This window comes from Chrysochloris asiatica, unplaced genomic scaffold (assembly GCF_000296735.1).
Source record: "Chrysochloris asiatica unplaced genomic scaffold, ChrAsi1.0 scaffold00018, whole genome shotgun sequence".
NCBI classification, from domain to species: Eukaryota; Metazoa; Chordata; class Mammalia; order Afrosoricida; family Chrysochloridae; genus Chrysochloris; species Chrysochloris asiatica.
The window spans coordinates 18873222-18893142 of NW_006408536.1; the positions used below are offsets into that span (position 1 = coordinate 18873222).

The window sequence follows — 19921 nt, forward strand, 5'->3', positions numbered from 1 at the left end:
CCATCGAGTCGGTTTCAACTCATAGGGACCCTGTATAGGTTTTACCAAGGGGCAGCTGGTGAGCTTGAACTGCCGACCTTGTGATTCAAACCAACTTTGCAGTCCAGTGCATTATCCCACAGCACCACCCCAGGACTCTAGTAGGCAAGGTTGGTGGTGTTTATGTGCCGTGGAGTCGGTTTCTGAGGCTGTGAATCTTTACAGGAGCAGAAAGCCTCATCTTTCTCCCGTGGAAGAGCTGGGTTTTGAACTGCTGACCTTGTGGTTCGCAGTCTGATTTGAAACCACTATGCTACCAGATCTCCTTAGGTTAGCAAGTGATAAATACGTGCTATCTGGGGTTCTGCTTATTGTTTTCAATTATGTTGTCAACGTTCATTTTTTGTATTTTCAGTATGTTGTTGTTGTTGTTGTATACTGCCTTCAAAAAGCCATTACCATACCAAAATAACCTCGTATGTACATCAGTATATTTTAATCATATACCTTATTTCAAGAGAGAAAATTAGCTGATTCCACACTTCAACAGATTAGGCTGCAATTATCAATAACACTGTTACTCTTCAAGGTTAAAGTATAAAAAGAATATGCTACAAATTATTCTTCCAGACTCCTCTAGCTCACTGTGGGTTTGGTTGTTAGCCCAGTAAAATGTTGGCACACACCAATTAAATCACTTCCTTTCTGTTTTAATTTTGCATAAGAAGTCAACAAGAATATAAATTTCAGAAGACAATTTAGAAAAACTGATATATGGACATGGAAATGCTGGCCAATTTTCTACTACATTTTAATATCTCTCAGGCCAAAAAAATAAATAAATAGTAAGATAAAAACTGGAGCCAAAGGAAATGAACATGAATTTGAACCCATGAGATGTACGTAGGTAGTCCCAGATTTATGGTGGGGTTCTGTTCCAACAATTCCATATAAGTCAATTCTGACATATTTTTCTTTATTTTTAGCTTTCATGGTTGCCTTTTATTATCAGTATCTTTAGCAATCAAGCACTGTTTTGAACAGCAAATCGTAAAATTCAACATCTAAGAGTGCACATCTGAGAAGGACATCAGCAAATTATGCACTGCAATGTATTATTAATGATTTCTGTTCATGGTAAGTGCCTTCAAGTCTGTTCTGACCCATAGCAACCCTGTATAGGGTTTCTAGGAGCGGCTGGTGATAGATGTACTTTGTTGTCAAACGAATATATTGTAAGTCAAGGATTACCTATCTAACATAAGGAGACTTGTGATCGTACTCTAATGTTAATATGAAATTTAAGGTATAGCCTTGGTGCCAAGTTCCGTCATTTCTAGAACTGCTCCAGTTGGAAAGGCACAGGATCAGGACCAGATTCCCCCAAATTCCCACTCAGGCCCTTTGAAACTAAGCCATCATTTCCCAAATGCATGTGTCACTGCCAGTGATTTTGGTCTTTTTCTTTCTTTTCCTGCCTGGTTTATAGTTGATGAGAAATTCAGTCTTAAAGGAAAGCAAATGGAAATTGCAGAAGTTAGTCGTAATCACACTGTCTGAACGATTTCTCAAGATGCTAACTGTGACTTACAAGGGCATGATGCCCTGGGCCCCCACGCTTCCCCCGTCTGTGTTCCATTACCTGAAATGAAGGAACTTGGGTCAGGCTGTAAGGACCGGAACTGATTGATATAGTACTCTCGCTGTTCCTCCGTTATCCGCCAGGGTTCGTCTGGGTAATGACTGCTGCTATCATGTGGGTCCCTCTCCACTGAAAAGGACTTGGGAAAGAAAGCAAGAGAGAAGCCAATGCTCAGAGATGCCGTTTTTATTGAGATGAAATAGAAAAAAAAAAAACAATCGAGCATCAATAAAAGCTATTTGCATTATACTGATTTTTGTCCTCAAGGGAATAAGTTGGAACAACACAATAAGTAGAATGTAACATAAAATTCTGCTTTTCATTCTTTTTGCATCTCCCACCCCCATGCTGTTAATAGAATGGAGCAAGACATATTGAATACTTGGTAACTGATAAAAAAAAAAAAATGTTTTCTAATGTAATAAAGGAGGAGTAAAAAAAAGACAATCATTCAAATTGTCACCTCAGTTTAATCCTTTCAGATTAGCTGAGTGGATAGAAAAATAACCAGGATTCTTTTAAAACCATATTTAAAAAACAACAACAAACAAACAAAACAAAAACAGAAAAAACAGACTTAGCACGCCATCTTTCTTCCTGAAATAGTCACATTGTAGCAATCTGGGAGTGATCGGCTCAAAATTCGAATCCCACTTCATAGAAAAATGGAATGAAAACATAATGGAACTTTCCCATGGACTCTGTGACGTCCCCTTGTAACTGACTGAGCAGTAAGTGAGGGCCACCGCATTTGTGAGTTGGACATAATAGTAAAAAAGCCAAGGAGAACAGCTCTCAGGTACCACGATAAGCAGAGTAACAGCGGATGCATCCGAACTGCCACTAGGCAGTGAACAAGCCAAATTTGAGGGCCTAAGGGTCCAGTGAGTCCTAGTGTGGAGCTGTGGGTTAATGCGCCAGACTGCAAAGCCATTTAAACTGCAAGGTTGGTGGTTCAAGCTCACCAGCTGCTCCTCGGAAACCCTATACAGCGTCGCTATGGGTCGGAACTGACTCAATGGCACTTCACAACAATGACAACAAGGGTCCAGTGAAGCAGAGGGGTATAGAAGAAAAGACTGCAGGCCACTGAGGAGAAAAACAAAAGGAGTGATGGTGCAGGGTAGATCCTAGAGCTTTGGTCCTGTCCTTCCCTCTGTCCTAAAACTAAGGGGTGCTACATGTCACTTGTTAGCTTCATGGAACCAAGATGTGAACACAAGCAAGGCGGGCCTGTCAAAGAAGATTAGCAATGAAGGAGCTAAAAAGCCATCCAATTGGCTGCCCCGACACACACACACACACACACACACACACACACACACACACATCATTCCAGGAATAAAATTTTTCCCAGGAATGCCTTTCTCTCCTCTGACAATGTTCAGAGGAAAAAGGAGACTGTATAAAGCTTTGAGCTGAGAATAACCTTGAGATGTCTTTTATGAAATTTAACATCAATTCCTGGTGTGGTGCTGTAACCACAAAATCGGTTTGAACCCAAGGTCAGCAGTTCAAACTCACCAGTCGCTCCTCGGAAACCCTATACAGGGTCGCTGTGGGTCGGAACTGACTTGAAGGCATTTAACAACAACAACAGCAAAACTTAGACACTAAGAGTGCTCTGGGAAGACCAGGAGAATGAGCTGAAATATTACCTGTAGAAATATCAGAAGTGCTAAGCGTATCCAGCAGAGGAGAGATTCCTCAAATACTCTCCTTTAGGAGAGTCAGAAGAAGGTTACAAAAAGAAGTTGCGGGCTATATAGGTGTCAAACCAAAAATAAGATCAATTGTGATTCATAGCAACCCTGTAGGACAAAGGAGAACTGCCCATTGGGGTTTCCAAGACCGTCCACTGTTACCAGAGCCATCAGGTCATTTCATTCTGCGGACAGTGCTCCATCGCCAGGGCTCCAGTGTCAGTCCAGTGCTTATCCTACAGCACCACACCAGAACTCTAATATGGGTGATAGTCGTAACATGGAGAGATGGACCTGAAAACCAGTGAGAAAAAAGTGGACTGGACCCTGGGAAGGCCTTCTAGCCACCCCGTCAGCTGTCAAGTTAGCCGGACTTAACTTGGACACAATGGGACTCTCATAAGACATTATTCCTTTCAAAGGGATGAAAAACATTTGGGCCTATTTAGCTCAGAGTGTAATAAATGTATCTGATTTGTTTTTCCTTTCAGGAGGGCATCCAGAAGCATCTGCAAAGATTACTGAGGGCTGGAACAAGAAATTATCCCAAACCCAGCAGCCAAGGTGGAAGGAGTCCCCACCTGGATTCACCACAGCAGACTTGTCTCCATGAGAGGCTGAAACTGATCATACCAACCCTTATAAAGTAACATTGAAACGTACAACCCGCCCTGCTTCAGCCACAAACCGGGAGATGGCTGATCTATGCACGGCCGAAGCATGAGGATGTCCGCCATGGGACTTATTTTAATTAGACTTTGGTGTGTGGGAAAGGGAGAAATCTTTGTAATCAATACACCCACACCACCAAGGTGGGCCAAACAGTAACCACACTACTCTTCTATAGTTGCTATAAAAGTGAGGGCACCCTCCTAGGTAACTGAACCTATAAGGTGGCCTTAACCCTTCTTACATGTCAACAGACCCAGATACTAAATGCCATCTATCAAAATATATTAGCCGTAAACTACTTATTGGCTGTGGAGGGAGGAAGGGTATGTGAGAAGGTTAATTTTGCTAAATGCTGCATACAAGTAGATGACCAGAATCTGGCAGTAGAAGACCTTGTAAAAATGCAGAAAGTTGCCCATGTCCCTGTGCAAACCTGAAGTGGGTGGAACCCACAGAGCCTATGGGGAGGGTAGTTCTTCACCTTTACAGGGCTCAAGACCCTTGTGGGTAGAGTCCTGTTTTATTTGGAATTTATTTAATCAGTCCATGCCTACTCCCACTAGTAATCAGAGCCATGGGAACTGCTATTAAACAATAATCCATCGAAAAGGGTACCAGCAATCCAAATCAATACCATTCCTTAGGCAACATTTACATGATGCCCCTGGGGAAAAGATCCCAAAGGACATCAAAGGGGGGAATGAACAGGAAAAGGTAAAAATCAGTCACTGCCCTCTCTGCCCAAGGAGGCAAGCAAAAATGCTAATCAGGTTACTGAATGGGACCAATCTTCCTGGTTTTCCCCCTGCCCTCAAACAGGTATGCAGCCTGGCCCCTCCCGGACTCTGACACCATATAGGCCCGTGTTACACCTTAAATACATAGAATGCTCTGAAATTTACAATGATATTACCTCCCACTAAATTCTCATTTACATTCACAGCTCAAGACTTTAAAGATGTCAGCACAGCCAGCGTTATTACCCTTTCTCCTTGTGAGAAAACAGGCTTGACAAGTTGAAGGGACTTGCCTATATTCTTCAGTGAGGCCCTGCCATCAGCAAATCATTATCCTCTTTCTTATGTGTTGCTCCAAGCAGGTTCCTGCATATCAGGATTCTTTATACTGGCTCACATCTATTTACATGTGTGATGCTTCCTAAAACCCCTATCATGCTGGTAATAGCAAACAATACTAACAAAGAAAGCAAGGCAGACCAAAAGTCAATTCAAACCCTCATTGGACCACACAACTCTGCGAATTCCAAAGCCTTGCTCTCTTGGCACTGTTCCTGAAGGAAGCCAGCTGGCCAGCTGTCTGTCGGCCTGAGCTTTGGAGGTAGAGCACATGATGGAGGAACATCAGCTTGAATGGGATTGGATTACTGGCTGGGTTATACTGCTGAGAACTCCCAGAAATGTGGGCCCTCCCAGTCAGCCCTGACAAAAATTGCTGACAAGAAGAAAGACAAAAGCCTGGGCCTGGGCCTGGGCAGGGGAGATGAAAACACATGTTTCTAAGTGAACAATTACACAGGCAGAGGGGTTTTTCAAAGTAAATGGGACACAGGTCAAGAGCACAGAAATTTCCACATTGGGAGTTGGCTGCTGCACCCCGTAGCTCTGACAAGGAAAAGCTCCTACTTCCAGAATACATCCCAGGAGCCTTCCTGATCAGCACTCAGCCATTTTCACTATTCTTCCCATTTGTTCTTTTTCTAGGCCCGGGACCACTGGTCAGTCTCTTTCCTCTCCCACATCCTTCATTCCTGAGTGGCATCTAACAAGTCTTCAGTCTGTTGTGGGAACAGACAGTACTGGATGATTGCGTCCCCTGCTGAAAAGCTGACATAGACGGTTTGTCACCTAACAAAATCTCCAACTTTCCTACCTAGCCTTCAGGGCCTGTCGCCAGTCTCCTCCTTGTTCACTCACTGAGACCTCAATTGCCCACTGGCTCCCTCTTCATCAGTCACATTGGCAGCTTCTTCCAAGAATGCCCTTCATCTGACCCTGCGCACTCCTCACTTCCCACTACTCTAGGGCTCTGCCAGATGGGCAAGTCCAGAGGCACTGCTGGGCTCACAGACCGGCTACAAAGGTGACCCCAGAAACCATGTGAGGATCACCAGAGTAAAGGTGCGCTGAACACACAGGACGCTGGCCTTCAGAAAGCTCTTCTCTGATGAGAACAAGTTAAGCTAGATGCTTGCTCATGAGGAATGTGGGTAAGAAATAGAAAGATAAGCAGCAAGCAGAGAAAGCAGACCTGACCCAGCTACACAGCAGAGGGTCATGGTGGAGAGTAAGGGCCAGGCAGATCTTCAAGTTAAAGGGAGTCAGCACTAAGGAGCTACAGAACCTGAGGCAGGTACCCACCAAAACCATACCCACCACCATCGAGTTGATCTCAACTCATAGCCATTTTACAGGACAGAGCAGAACTGCTCAGTAGGGTTCTGAGAGTGTAAAGCTTTACAGGAGCAGACAGCCGCATCTTTCTCCCCTGGAGCTGCTGACCTTGCAGTTGCACAGAGAAGTGACATAACAAGGTGGTGTTTTCATTTGGGTGTTTCCTTATGGCAGGACATGGAAATGAGGCTAGTGGCTGATGGCAGCTGTATTGGTTGAACTATGACCCCCCAAAACGTCACGTTACAGTCCTAAAGTCTGCACCAGGGAATGCGGTCTTGGCTGAGGAAATAAGCCTTTTCCAGTATTCTGAGTTCAGTTAGGAAGCCAGAGCACAGTAATCTGAATCTCTTCTGAGTGCTCTTTTATAAAAGAAAAGGACAGACAGAGACATAGAACCACATCCAGGGGCAAAACAGAACCTAAGGATCCATCGGAAAGCCCGAGACTGCCAGCAACCCCCAGAAACTAGGGAAGAGGCAAGAAGTCAACATGGCCCAGACCCTGATTCTTCTAGCCTCCAGACCTGTGGGGCAATACCTGTCTGCTCTTATGGCAGGACATGGAACCAAGGATCGTGGCTGAAAGCTAAGTGGACCACAAGGCCAACTCAGAACAACTAATAAGGCAAGGTTCACTAATGGTATAATGCGCAGGAAGAACCCAAAACGACCAAGTTGGAGGGCCAATGGATCAGTCCTTGTCTCTCCTCTAGATTCCCAGGAGAAACCAATCCCTCCCCTCCGTTTCAAGACAACTTAAGCTGGCAAGGTGAATGTTTGCCCCTGAAATCAAAAAGACCTTAAGACAAAGGGCAAGTGCATACAAATACTGTGTAACCCATAGGTAACATGACCCTTCCGTCTACTGGCTTTTACTAAGGAGTGCTGGTAGCGTAATGGTTAAGGTCAGCAGTCTGAAACTATCAGCTGCTCTACGGGAGAAAGATGAGGCTTTCTGCTCCCATAAAGATTTACAGCCTCAGAAACCCTACACAAGGTCACTAGGAGTTGGAACCAACTCCACAGTACACTACCGCCACCGCCACCACCACCACCACCACCACCGGCTTTTACTGGAGTCCTGGTATGGCACTGTGGGTTAATGTGCTGGACTGCAAAGTCACTTTGAACCACAAGGTTGGTGGTTCAAGCTCACCAGCCGCTCCTCAGAAACCCTATAGAGGGTCACTGTTGGTCTGAACCGAACCAATGGCATTTAACACCACCACCAATCTCTTTCCTTTTTTTCTCACTGTATGCTTCAAATTGATTTAATAATACACTAAATGATCTAATGCATCCAATCTGTTCTTAAGATGATCTCTAAATTCAGGTGGGTCAAGGTCATTTTTTGTTTGTCATCGACTTGTTTTTTCTTCAGCATCAGCCTGAACTTGCATGTGAGCATATGGTCTATTCCACAGTCTGCCCCTAGCCTGGTTTTGGCTGATGACATGGAGCTTTTCCACCATCTCTTCCCACAGATGTAGTCAATTTAATTGCTGGGTATTCCATCTGGTGAGGTCCATGTGTATAGTCATCTTTTCTATTGTTTGAAAATGATATTTTCAATGAAGAAGTCACTGGTCTTGCACAATTCTATCATGTGATCTCCAGCATTGTTTCTATTACAATGGCCGTGTTTTCCAACTACGGATCCTTCCTCTTTGCTTCCATCTTGATTACATATTTGATTAATTTCAGGTTAAAGAAGTTGGTTGTTGTTGTTAAGTGCCTACCAGTCGTTTCTGACTCATAGCAACCCTGTACAGGACAGGACTTCCGAGGCGCGGCTACTAGGCTTGAACCACTGACCCTGCAGTTCAAACCAACCTTACAAACCAATGCTGCAGTTACAAACCAACGCTGTGGTTGGTGAGTTTGCTCACCAACCACAGCGTCACACCTGGACTCCAAAGAAGTTGGTAGAATTCTTCAATTTCACTATCACTGGCTTTAGTGGTTGGTGAGCAAATTTGAATAATAATGGCATTAACTGATCTTCCTTGTAGGTGTATGGATACTACCCTATCACAGACAGCGTTGCACTTCAAGGTAGATCTTGAAATGTTCTTTCTGATGATGAATGTGATGCCATTCTTATTCTATTTATCATTTGTAGCATAGTAAGCCATATGATTGTCAGATTCAAAATGACCAATACCAGTCCATTTCAGTTCACTAACACCTAGGATATCGATTATTTATGTGTTCCATTTCATTTTTGACAACTTCCAATTTTCCTAGATTCCCACTTCATACATTTCAGTTTCAATTATTAACGGATGCACACAGCTGCTTCTCCTCAATTTGAGTTGTGCCCCATCAGCAAATGAAGGCTCCAAAAGCTTTACTCCATTCTTGTCATCAGGGTCAACTATACTTTGAGGAAGAAGCTATTCTCTAGTCTTATTTAGAGTGCCTTTTAAGCTGAGGGTCTCATCTTCTGGCACTGTATCTGACAGTGTTGATTTTGTTACGTGCCATCAAATCAGTTCCAACTAATAGCAACACAGTATAGCGTTTCTGAGAAACAGCTAGTGAGTCTGAACTGCCAACACTGTGGTTCAAACCCACCTGGAGGCCCTGTTTTTATCCTACAGTGCAACACCAGGACCCTGTATCTGACAACATTCTGGTGCTATTCATAATGTTTCAACATTCCGTATTCTGGTGCTGACAGCCCTGGTAGCATAGTGGGTGATGAGCTGGACTGCTAACCACAAGGTCACCAGTTCACATCTCCAGCCACTCCACAGGAGAAAGATGAGGCTTTCTGCTCCCAGAAAGATTTATAGCCTTGGGAATACTGTACAGGGTCACTATGAGTTGGGACTGACTCCATGGCACATAGCCACCACCAACCACCATCTGTCAGTGTTCCACTGCTATTTATAAGGTTTTCAGGGGCTTAACACTTAGAAGTAATCCACCTCTCCTTCTTTCTAGTCTGGAAACTCAACTCAAACCTGTCAACCATGGATGATCCTGTTGTTGTTATTAAGGGTCGTCGAGTCGGTTATGAGTCATAGCAACCCTGTATAGGGTTTCCAAGGAGTAGCTGGTGGGTTTGAACTGCCAACCTTGTGGTTCATAGTCCAGGGCTGTTCCTACAGAGTCACAACTGGGATTTAAAATACCAGTGACATACCTTCCAGCATCACAGCAACACACAAGTCACCACAGTGCAAGAAACTGACATAGAAGTGGTGGAATTCCACACCTAGTTCCTAGAAAGTACATCACAGATACTAACAAGGAGTTTGAGTCTGCTTATTGACAAGCTCTAGGAAGTTCAGGTATGACTTACATTTAAAGACACTGGGAAATACTCTTCTGTGTGGTTCCTAATGAAAGAAAACCTACAAGTCATTTCATATTTTAAAGGGCGAGATCTATTAAAAGACATTTCTATATGCCTTCCTATGGTTCATCCATGATCCGGTCTATAAGGTGAGTCCTCTAAAGGACTTTATCTATTAAGTGAGTATTTCAAGGGCAGATACACATATACCATAAAGCTGAAATATTCTTCAAAGAAGGCTGATCCACTTCAAGAAGCAAAATTATTTGTATTTTACTGCATGAAGCTGCTCATTCATTCATTCCTCAGGTAACATATTGAACATCAACAATATTCCAGACACCAGTCACTAGGGACACTCTAATGAGCCATAACCCAGATGGCCTCAGATGGCAGAGGATTCTTTTCAACTATTGAGACCTAATGTCGATTCTGTTGCTGGATTACGGACTTGCGTGTTTCCACTATCCCTTCTTTCCCTCCATTTCTTACATTTGTAATGGAAACAGCCCCTTGATGCGCCTGCTCCACCACTGCACTTTGGAAGAGGTAATGTCGTGCCTACATTCACGGGTTCACAGATGAAGAGAAACTCTGCTCCAGGATGAAATAAATACACATGCCTAAAGTCTCACCCATGTTTGGTTCAGAAGATAGGATTTTAGACTTAGAATTGACTTAAGACTTTGAGGGTGATGTGATGAGGTGAGTGTGTTTTGCATGTGGGAAAGGACTTGGATTTGGGGGAGTCAAAGGGTGGAATGTTATGGATTGAATTGTGTCACCCAAAAAATAAATGCTGTAAATCCTATAAAAAGTATAAACCAGATGTTGTTGTTGTTGTTAAGTGCCATCGAGTCGGTTCCGACCCAAAGCGACCCTGTATAGGGTTTCCAAGGAGCAGCTGGTGAGCTTGAACCGCCAACCTTGCAGTTCAAACGGCTTTGCAGTCTGGCGCATTAACACACAGCGCCACACCAGGTAGCTCTGGTTATAATTCCATTTGGCTAAGGCTTCTCTCTGTTATGAGGTCATGGTTTTAAGTCAATCACCTTTCAGATATAAAAAGAGCAGATTAGGCACAGAAGAACAGCAGAGATGGGGGAAGGCAGATGCCACACCCCATGAAGATCCCAAGGAACCAAGGGACAAGGACCTTCCCCCAGAGCCACCGAGAGAAGAAGGAAGCCTTCCCCTAGAGCTGGTGCTGGAATTCAGACTTCTAGCTTCCTAAACTGGGAGAAGATAGACTTCACTTTGTTAATGCCACCCTTGTGTTCGTTCTGTTATCGGAGCAGTATATAACTAAGACCGATTCTTCTGCCCAGAAAGCCTAGGGTCCAATGAGAAAGACCAGCAGGCAATCTCAAAACAGTGAAGTTGCTAAAATAAGCTAAGGCACTTAGAGCTTTGCTTCAAAGTGCAGCCCCCTGAGCACCTACATCCACATCCCCCCTAGAGACCTGGGAGACATAGACTTTTAGGGCCCATTCCACAGCCACTGAATCAGAAGGCCTGTGAGCAGAGCCCAGCAGTGAAAACTTTCACAGTGCTCCAGGTGATTTCAAACACACTCCCATTTGAGAAGAACGCTGTAGACCAGAGGTTGGAAACACCCGGCCCATCAGCCCTGGAAATCATTTGGTCTGGCCCTGCCAAGGCAACCACAGTTCCAGTCATCACTTCAGGGGTGAGTTAATTAAATGTATGACCAAATGTAGCAGATGAATTTTTAACTTAGTCATTTTGTATGGCCCACGAATAATGTTGTAAATTTTGGCCAAAACAAAAAGGTTCCCCACCTGTGCTGTAAAGTAGGCAAGGCTAGGCAAGGCAGGCAAAAGCAGCAGCCTTTGCAAAGACACCAGAAAAGGCAAGAAAGGCGCAGCACCTGAAATTAGCTCTAGTGAGCTACAGACAGACAGGAAAGGTTACCAGTGCTGAGTAAATAAATGTGAGTGAGGTGACCTCAAGATGACCCACACAGGACGTAGGGCCTAGTTCACAAAAGGGAACCACAGGTAAATTTGAAACAGGGCAATGAAATCACCAGATGTGAGCCGCAGAGGTTCACTTCAGTGAGGACAATGGTGAGGGGCAAGACTGAAGGCAAGAAGACCAGTTAAGGCTGTATGAGCAATCCCAGCCCTGTGTACTGAGACTGTTGTTCCGAGCTACTGCCGGTGACTCACAGCAACCCTATGGACTACAGAGCGAACCAGTGCCCGTCCAGTGCCATCCCCAGAGTCATTGTTCTGTTGCAGCCGCTCCCCCCCGCCCCCCCCGCCATGTAATTTCATCTCACGGGGATCTCCCTTGTGGTCGCTGAGCCACCTGGCCATCACTGGAGTGTGGGAAGCATGTTGCAGCAAGAGCCCAGGTACTGGAGTCCACATCCTCCAAACCACCTCAAAATCAGCCCCAGCAACCAACACAACTGTTCGACAAAATGGCTGATTGTGAAGACTGAAGGGACTGAGAAATGAGGCTAGGCGAATCAGGAAACCTCAAACAGAAGCCAGAACCAAGAAAACACCCACTTTTGCATGTACCCGAAGAGGCCTCCCCCAGTTCAATTCCAGCTCCAGTGGTTTCATTGGCTATGTGGTGCCAATTTGGAGCTCTGTCAGTGTAGCAAAGACAAAAATAACAGGAGAGAGTGAGATCATCCACATCTGCTTAGGCCACATGCGTATGATTCATTATACAGTTCCTCTGGACACAGGAGAATTGGATTGGCTTATATTTAAAACATTTAAACCCTGGGTTTTGTTTCCAGTCAAATGCAAATACTTGGCACAGCAAATGATTATCTCTGGGGGAAACAGGCTGCTTATAATGAAAGAGACTTCAAAAGATTCATTAAAAAGTAATACTATTAAAAAATTCCCAAACGGTGACATTTAGCTCCCCCCCCCCAAGTATCTTAAAAATTAAGCATAGCTGAATAATCTGAATTGCAAGGAGGCATTGTCAGGGAGATTGGAGAAAGAGTGTGTCTACTGTTTCAATCACAGAACAGTTCTGACTGGAATCCAATCTCATCCAACGGGCAGCTTTTAAAGGCTGCATTAAGAGTCTAGCCATTTCCCCTACAAGGAGCTCTGATGGTGTAGTGGTTAAAGCGATCGACTTCGAATTGAAATGTCAGGGTTCAAACCCACCAGCTGCTCCATAAGGAGAAAGGCGTGGCAGTCTGCTCCCATCAAGATTTCCAACCTCAGAAATTCTATGGGCAGGGAGTTTGGAGGTTTGGGGGAGCATGAAAATTGGTTCTCCAGAGAAGCCATAGAAGTTGACGAGGAAACCAGTGCTTCCATGCAGGTCTATGGCCACACAGCCTGACAGAGAAGTGTCATTGAGGGGCTGCTCAGCCAGTTCCCCTCACAATGTGAGCTCAAGTGGCCTGCCCCACTTGCAGACAGGACTCGTGCCCCAGGGCATGGAGGACAGCAGAGTCATGTGACACAGGAGCTCTAGGGTCCCAACCATCATGGAGGACAGGTGTTCAATGAGTCAGAAAGATGCCTAGTGTGCTAAGTCACTAAACAGAGGTTATATGGTCCTGATAACTGTTACCCTAGCTCATAAGAGGGGGCTTCAAAAAGGTCCTGCAAAAGGTGGAATTAAAAGATAACTGAAGGGACCATCAAGGGAGAAGAGTGGAGAGCGGGAGGGACCCTACCCAGAGAAGCAGTGACGCCAGAGATGGAGGCAGAGATGATGACGAGGAGAGATGGAATGGCCGGGGACTCTAGACCCAGAGAGGGAGAGGGGCTGTGTGCTGATGACCGGGGGGCAGGCTTGCTGGGTGTACCCTGTGGTTGGTTGATGATGCATGGAGGGGATTGTAATCATGGCAATGTAACAATATACGATAAGATGAATGTAAAGCTATAATGTTCTCCCATGTAGATTATCACATAATTCACAATAAAACATTTAATTAAAAAAAAAAAGATACTTGAACATTTCCAGGGATTTTTGAAGCTACCTTGTATGTCCTCTAAGCAAGGCCCAAGAAAAGGAGGCTCTGTCCAGTCCCAATGGCACAGCCATACCTGCATGACAGGGGGACACATCAGGCTATTTTAGTGCCAGAATCTGACCACCTCATGATATCAGCCACCAGCCAGCTGTGTGTGTGTCACGCCATGGTGGCTTGCGTGTCCTGTGCTCTTGGAAACCACACACGGTATTTGAAAAACAGCAGGGTCACCCTTGATGGACAGGTTTCACTGGAGCTTCCAGATTAAGACGAAATAAAAGCAAGACCTGGTCATCAACTTCTGAAAATTAGCCAATGACCACAACAGAATACTGTCCGATACAGTGCTGGAAGATGGCCCCAGGGTGGAAGGCACTCAAACTAACAAAAGCAGCAATAGTGGACTGACCAGCAACTAACCACCACCACAGTGACATCAGACTAACTCGTTCTAATTCTGAGCTCAACCAACTGCCTAATTATAATCCAATTGGTTTGGACAGCAGTCTCTCTCTGTTTGGTTAATATACATTCATCTCTCGTGGGTGTAAGCAAGATTCCTAGGACAAAACTGCGGGAACCAGCGTTCAATGAGGAACGACAAAAAGGAGCTCTAAAAGGAGACAGCTCTCACTGATTTTGTTTTCACACTGAACCTTGTTTCTGTTTCGTCTCCTCCACCCCCCATCTCTGCCCCACTATATCATAAGGTCCATAACAGCCTTTTTGTCTCTTCAGATCACTGCTATCTCCCAGGGACTGGAAGAGCACCCAGGAAACACTCAATATTTGCTGACTGAATGAGCAAATAAACAAATGATTGGACAAACTGCCATTCCTGATCAGGAAACAGAATGAGCTCCAAACATGGTAGCAGAGCCGAACTTTAGATGCCAACCCACACTGTAAAAGTCTTCATCCTCCTCCTTTACCTACAAAGTTAAAGACCTTTTTTGTTTGTTTGTTTGTTTGTTTACTTATTTGGAAATAATTTAGGTTCACAAGAAGTTGCCAAAAATAGCTTCTGTTTTACATCCATAGAGAAGTTATTTTAAAAAATTATTACTCTAACATTTTAGCCATGCCAGCCTCGCTGTAGGATCCAGCACTGGACTGTGAACCACAAGGTCGGCAGTTCAAACCCACCAACTACTCCTTGGGAACCCTATATAGGGTTGCTATGAGTCAAAACCGTGTCAACAGCACCTAACACCACCAACAGTTTCTTTTAAAAGCCAAAAATCCACAAAAACGCCTTTGCCACATCTTACCAAACTCAAGTAGGAAGTTCATTTCAACAACTCACAAGGTCAGGTGTTACACTGTAGAACTGTCTCTGGGCCTAATAGGTCGCTGCTTAGTAAGAGAAACGAAATTTTTAAACTATCAATATAGACACAGAAGACTGCAGTGTAGTGAATGATTTAATGTCTCTTCTAGCCCAAGTCTTGGTAAACTGCCAACAAACCACACTACCCTGACGGGTCAGAATAAGAGGCGGCGGGAGCAGCACTGAAGGATGATTATGATTCCGTTGTGAATATTGTTAACTGAGTTCATTCTGATTGTAAAAATGTGGAATTCTAACATGGGTAGAAAATGAGCCATCTCAGGAAGGGGCACCTGGCAACCATCAAAGAAGAGCCAGGAATGGAGAGTGTCCTTTGGACCCAGAGATCAGCACTGAACCTCCTCAACCCAAGGACCCAAAGCTGTGGCACTGGAGGGGTGGCAAAGGTTTGGCAGTAACACAACCAAGAACCAAAGCATGGGACACAGTGGCAGGCTTTCCAGGCCATGGAGCAAGTAATGCTGAGTGACTTCGGACGGGAGACTTAATTGCCACACACACACCCCACCTTCCCACCCCCACTTTAGGTTTTCTGACCCAGGGAGCTACAGCCAAGTACCTTCAGGCTCAGGTTTCTGGTTGGAGTGGCCCTGTGGGCATTTATCAGCAGCCCTACAAGAGTTATGTAATAATGGCCAGACAAGAGAGAGGCCTGCATGTGGGCACAGCTGAGAAGAGGCTGTTGTGAACATTTTCTGTTAACTTCCATAGTAAACTTTGTAACTATGAGAATGGTGTCTCAGTTCTGTGTGACCATTGCAATGAAATACCAAACCCAGCTGAGTGAGTAGAGAGAGCTACAGGAGGGATGGTTGTGCCCCATTTTTTGTCAAAGAACAATTACTAAGGGCCAAGCATATCGATACTAAGGATTTTCATCTTCACAACAACCCTGTGAAGCAGATCCTATTATTCCCACTTTGCAGAACAGGAAACTTAGGATTGTTGTTGTTGTTGTTACATGTCCTCGAGACGGTTGCAACCCCTAGCAGTGCTCTGCACAACAGAAGGAAACACTACCCGGTCCTGTGGCATCCTCACAACTGCTACTGTTGAGCCCACTGTTACTGCCATTGTGTCAACAACCCATCTCATTGGGGGTTTTCCTCTTTTTTGTTGAACCTCCACTTCATCAAGTATTATGTCCTTCTTTAGGGACTCATCCCTCCTGACAACATGGCCCAAGAATAAGAGACAAAATCTTGCCAGCCTCACATCTAAGGAGCATTAGTCTGGCTGTAGTTCTTCCAAAACAGATTTGTTTGTTCCAGGGTACTTTCAATATTCTTCCACACATCATAATTCAAACATACCGATTCCTCTAAGGCCTTCTTTACTCGTCCAACTTTCATACGTATAAGAGGCGACTGAAAATACCATGGCTTGGGTCAGGGGTACCTTAGTCCTCAAACTGACATCTTTGCTCTTGAATACTTTATATACTGTCTTTTGCAGTAGATCTGCCAATGCAAGACACCATTTGATTTCTTGATTGCTGCTTTCAAGCAAAATGAAATCTCTGACAACTTGAATCTTTTCTCCATTTGTCGTTGTCATTAAGTACCATCAAGTCGGTTCTGACTCATAGCAATCCGAGGAGTGGCTGGTGGGCTTGAACCACAGACCTTGTTGTCAGCAGTCCAGTACTTATCTTACAGTGGCACTACAAAAAAAGCGCACAGCACCAGGAACTCCCAGGCAGTCTCCCATCCAATTACTAGCCAGGCCCACCCTCCCCTTAGCTTCTGAGATCAGATAAGATCTGGTGCATGCAGGGTAGTATGGCCATGATGTAATCATGTGAGGGTTTTAATTTTCTTTGCATTGAGACACAATCCATACGGAAGGTTGCAGTCTTAGATTTTCATCGGTAAGTGTTCAAAGTCCTCTTTACTTCCATCAAGCAAGGTTGTGTCATCTGCATTATTACTGGTTGTTAATGAGTCTTCCTCCAATTCTAATGTCATGCTCATATAATCCAGGTTCTTGTATTATCTGCTCAGCATACAGATTGAATAAATATAGTAAAAAGATACAACCTTGGGGCACACCCTGTTCTGTTCTAACACCTGCCTCTTGGTTTATGTACAGGTTACTCATGAGCACCATTACGTGTTCTGGAATACCCATTCTTCACAATGTTATTCATAAACCACACAGTCAAATGCCTTTGCGTAGTCAATAAAGCACAGGTAAATATCTTTCTGGTAGTGTCTAATTTTAGCCAAGATCCATCTGATGTCAACAATGATATCCCTCATTCCATGTCTTCTAAATCCAGCTTGAATTTCTGGCAGCTTCCTGTCAATGTACTACTGCTGCATCCAGTTTTGAATTATCTTCAGAATTTTATATGCAAATAATATTAACAATATTGTTCAATAATTTCTACATTCCAGTGATTCACCTCTCTTTGAAATTGGCACAAACATGGATATTTTCCCAACTTTCTTGGTATATGTGAGTGAGCATTTCCAGAGTTGCATCCATTTGTTGAAACATTTCGATTGTTTTCCATCAATTCCTGGAGACTTGTTTCTTGCCAACACCTTCAGTACAGCTTGGACTTCTTCCTTCAATATCAGCTGGTTCTTGATCATATGCTACTCTTGAAATGGTTGAACATCAAACAATTCTTTTTGTACATTCTGTGTATTCCTTCCATCCTCTTCCAATGCTTCCTACGTTATTTAATATTTTGCCCATGGAATCTTTCAATATTGCAAAATGAGGCTTGATTTTTTTTTTCTTCAGGTCTTTACGTTTGAGAAATGTTGAGCGTGTTCTCCCCTTTTGGTTTACTAACTCCAGGTTTTTGCACATTTTGTTACAATATTTTACTTTTCTTCTCGAGCTTACCTTTGAAATTTCCTGTTCAGCTCTTGGACCTCCTCATTTCTTCCATTTGCTTTAGCTTCTCTAAACTAGAGAGCAAGTTTCAGAGTCTCTTCTGACATCCATTTTGGTCTTTTCTTTCTTTCTTGTCTTCTTACTGACCTTTTGCTTTCTTCCTATACGATGTTCATGATGTCATCCCACAATTCTTCTGATCTTCGGTCATTAGTGTCTAATACATCAAATCTGTTCTTGAGATGGTCTCTAAATTCAGGTGGGATATACTCAAGGACAGACTCCTGGTGTGGCACTGTAGGATAAGCACTGGACTGCTAACTGCCATGGTTAGTCGCTGAAACCAACCAGCTGCTCCTCAGAAATCCTATACAGGGTCACTATGAGTTGGAACCAACTCAACAGCACTTCACAACAACATACTCAAAGTCATGTCTTGGCTCTGTGGACTTGTTTTAATTTTCTTCAGCTTCAGCTTAAACTTGCATGTGAGCAATTGACGATCTGTTCCATAGTTGGACCCTGACCTTGTTTTGGCTGATGATATTATTAATCTTCTCTACCGCTTCTCCCTACAAATGTAGTCAATTTGATATTTGTGTATTCCATCTGGTGAGGGCCACATGTGTACTTGCTTTTTATGTTGTTTAATAAAGGTATTTTAATAAAAGAATAAGTCATCAATGCTGTAGTGGGTAAGTGCTGATATCGACTCATAACAACCCGTCTACGGTTCCCAAGAAGTAAATTAGTAGGTTGAAACTTCCAATTTTGTGGTTCTCAGTCCAATGCTGATCTTAGTGCCATACCAGGGGGTCCAGTCTTATAAAACTGGTCTTGCAAAATTCTATCTTGAGATCACCAGCATCCTTTGGTCTTATTTTCCAACTACTGATTCTTCTTCTTTGTTGCCAACTTTAGCATTCCAATCCCCAGTAATTGTCAATGCACCTTGATTGCATGTTTAATAAATTTTAGACTGAAGAAGTTGGTAGAATTCTTCAATATCTGCTTCATTTAGTGGTTGGTACATAAATTTGAATAATAGTATTAACTGGTCATCTTTGATTATTATTATCAAATGTGATTATTATCCTATCACAGACAGCACTGTACTTCAAGACACATCTTGAAATGCTCTTTTAATGATGAATGTGTCACCATTAGTCTTCAATTTGTCATTCCCGGCATAGTAAACTGTATGAATATCCAATTCAAAATGGCCAATACCAGTCCAGTCCATTTCAGCTCCCTAATGCCTAGAATATCAACCTTTATGCACTCCGTTTCATTTGTGATGACTTCCAATTTTCTAAAGGATTAGGGAGGGGAAGTTACATACTAAGACCACACTCCTAGTAAATGATAAGCTTCCTTCATCATCAAGTTCTATGACCATCTCTATCTGTCCATCCATCTCATAACCACATCATCATTGCCTTTTCAGTTTGCCCAAATCACTGCAGCAGTTTTGCAGACTGAGGGCCTGCACTTGAGACATAAATGTTGTTGTTGTTAAGTGCCATCAAGTCAATTCCGACCCATAGCGACCCTGTTTCCAAGGAGCGGCTGGTGGGTTTGCACCGCCAACCTTGCAGTTCAAAGTGACCTTGCACTCCAGCACATTATCCTACAGCACCATACCTAAGACCTCAATGTTGGCTTGGGAATAATTAAATCATTCAGACAAGTGACCATCTTATTTCTCACATTAATTTTGAACTGTAAGTACTGGCATGTTTTCACATCATGAAAGAATCCTGCAGCTAGAAATATCACACAAGGATTCGACCACTTTATTGTTGTTTCAGTATGTGGCATGAACACTACTATGATTACCATGTTGCTGTTGTTGTTGTTAAGTGCCACTGAGTCAATTCTGACTCATAGTGACCCTGTATAGGGTTTCCAAGGAGCAGCTGGTGGGTTTGAATCGCCAACCTTGTGGTTAGCAGTCCAGTGCTTATCCTATAGCACCACACTAGGACTATAATAAATGATTATTGAAAATCATTTGTT

General features: G+C 43.7%; 1 protein-coding gene across 2 annotated transcripts in view; it reads right to left on the bottom strand.

Moving 5' to 3' along the window:
* REPS2 (RALBP1 associated Eps domain containing 2) overlaps positions 1-19921 on the bottom strand; it is a 284312-nt gene that overhangs the window by 115542 nt on the left and 148849 nt on the right. For both annotated transcript variants that reach the window (XM_006835601.1, XM_006835600.1), the window contains exon 6: positions 1622-1760. In XM_006835601.1, the coding sequence (XP_006835664.1) occupies positions 1622-1760 (139 nt within the window). The remainder of the gene's footprint in view (positions 1-1621; positions 1761-19921) is intronic.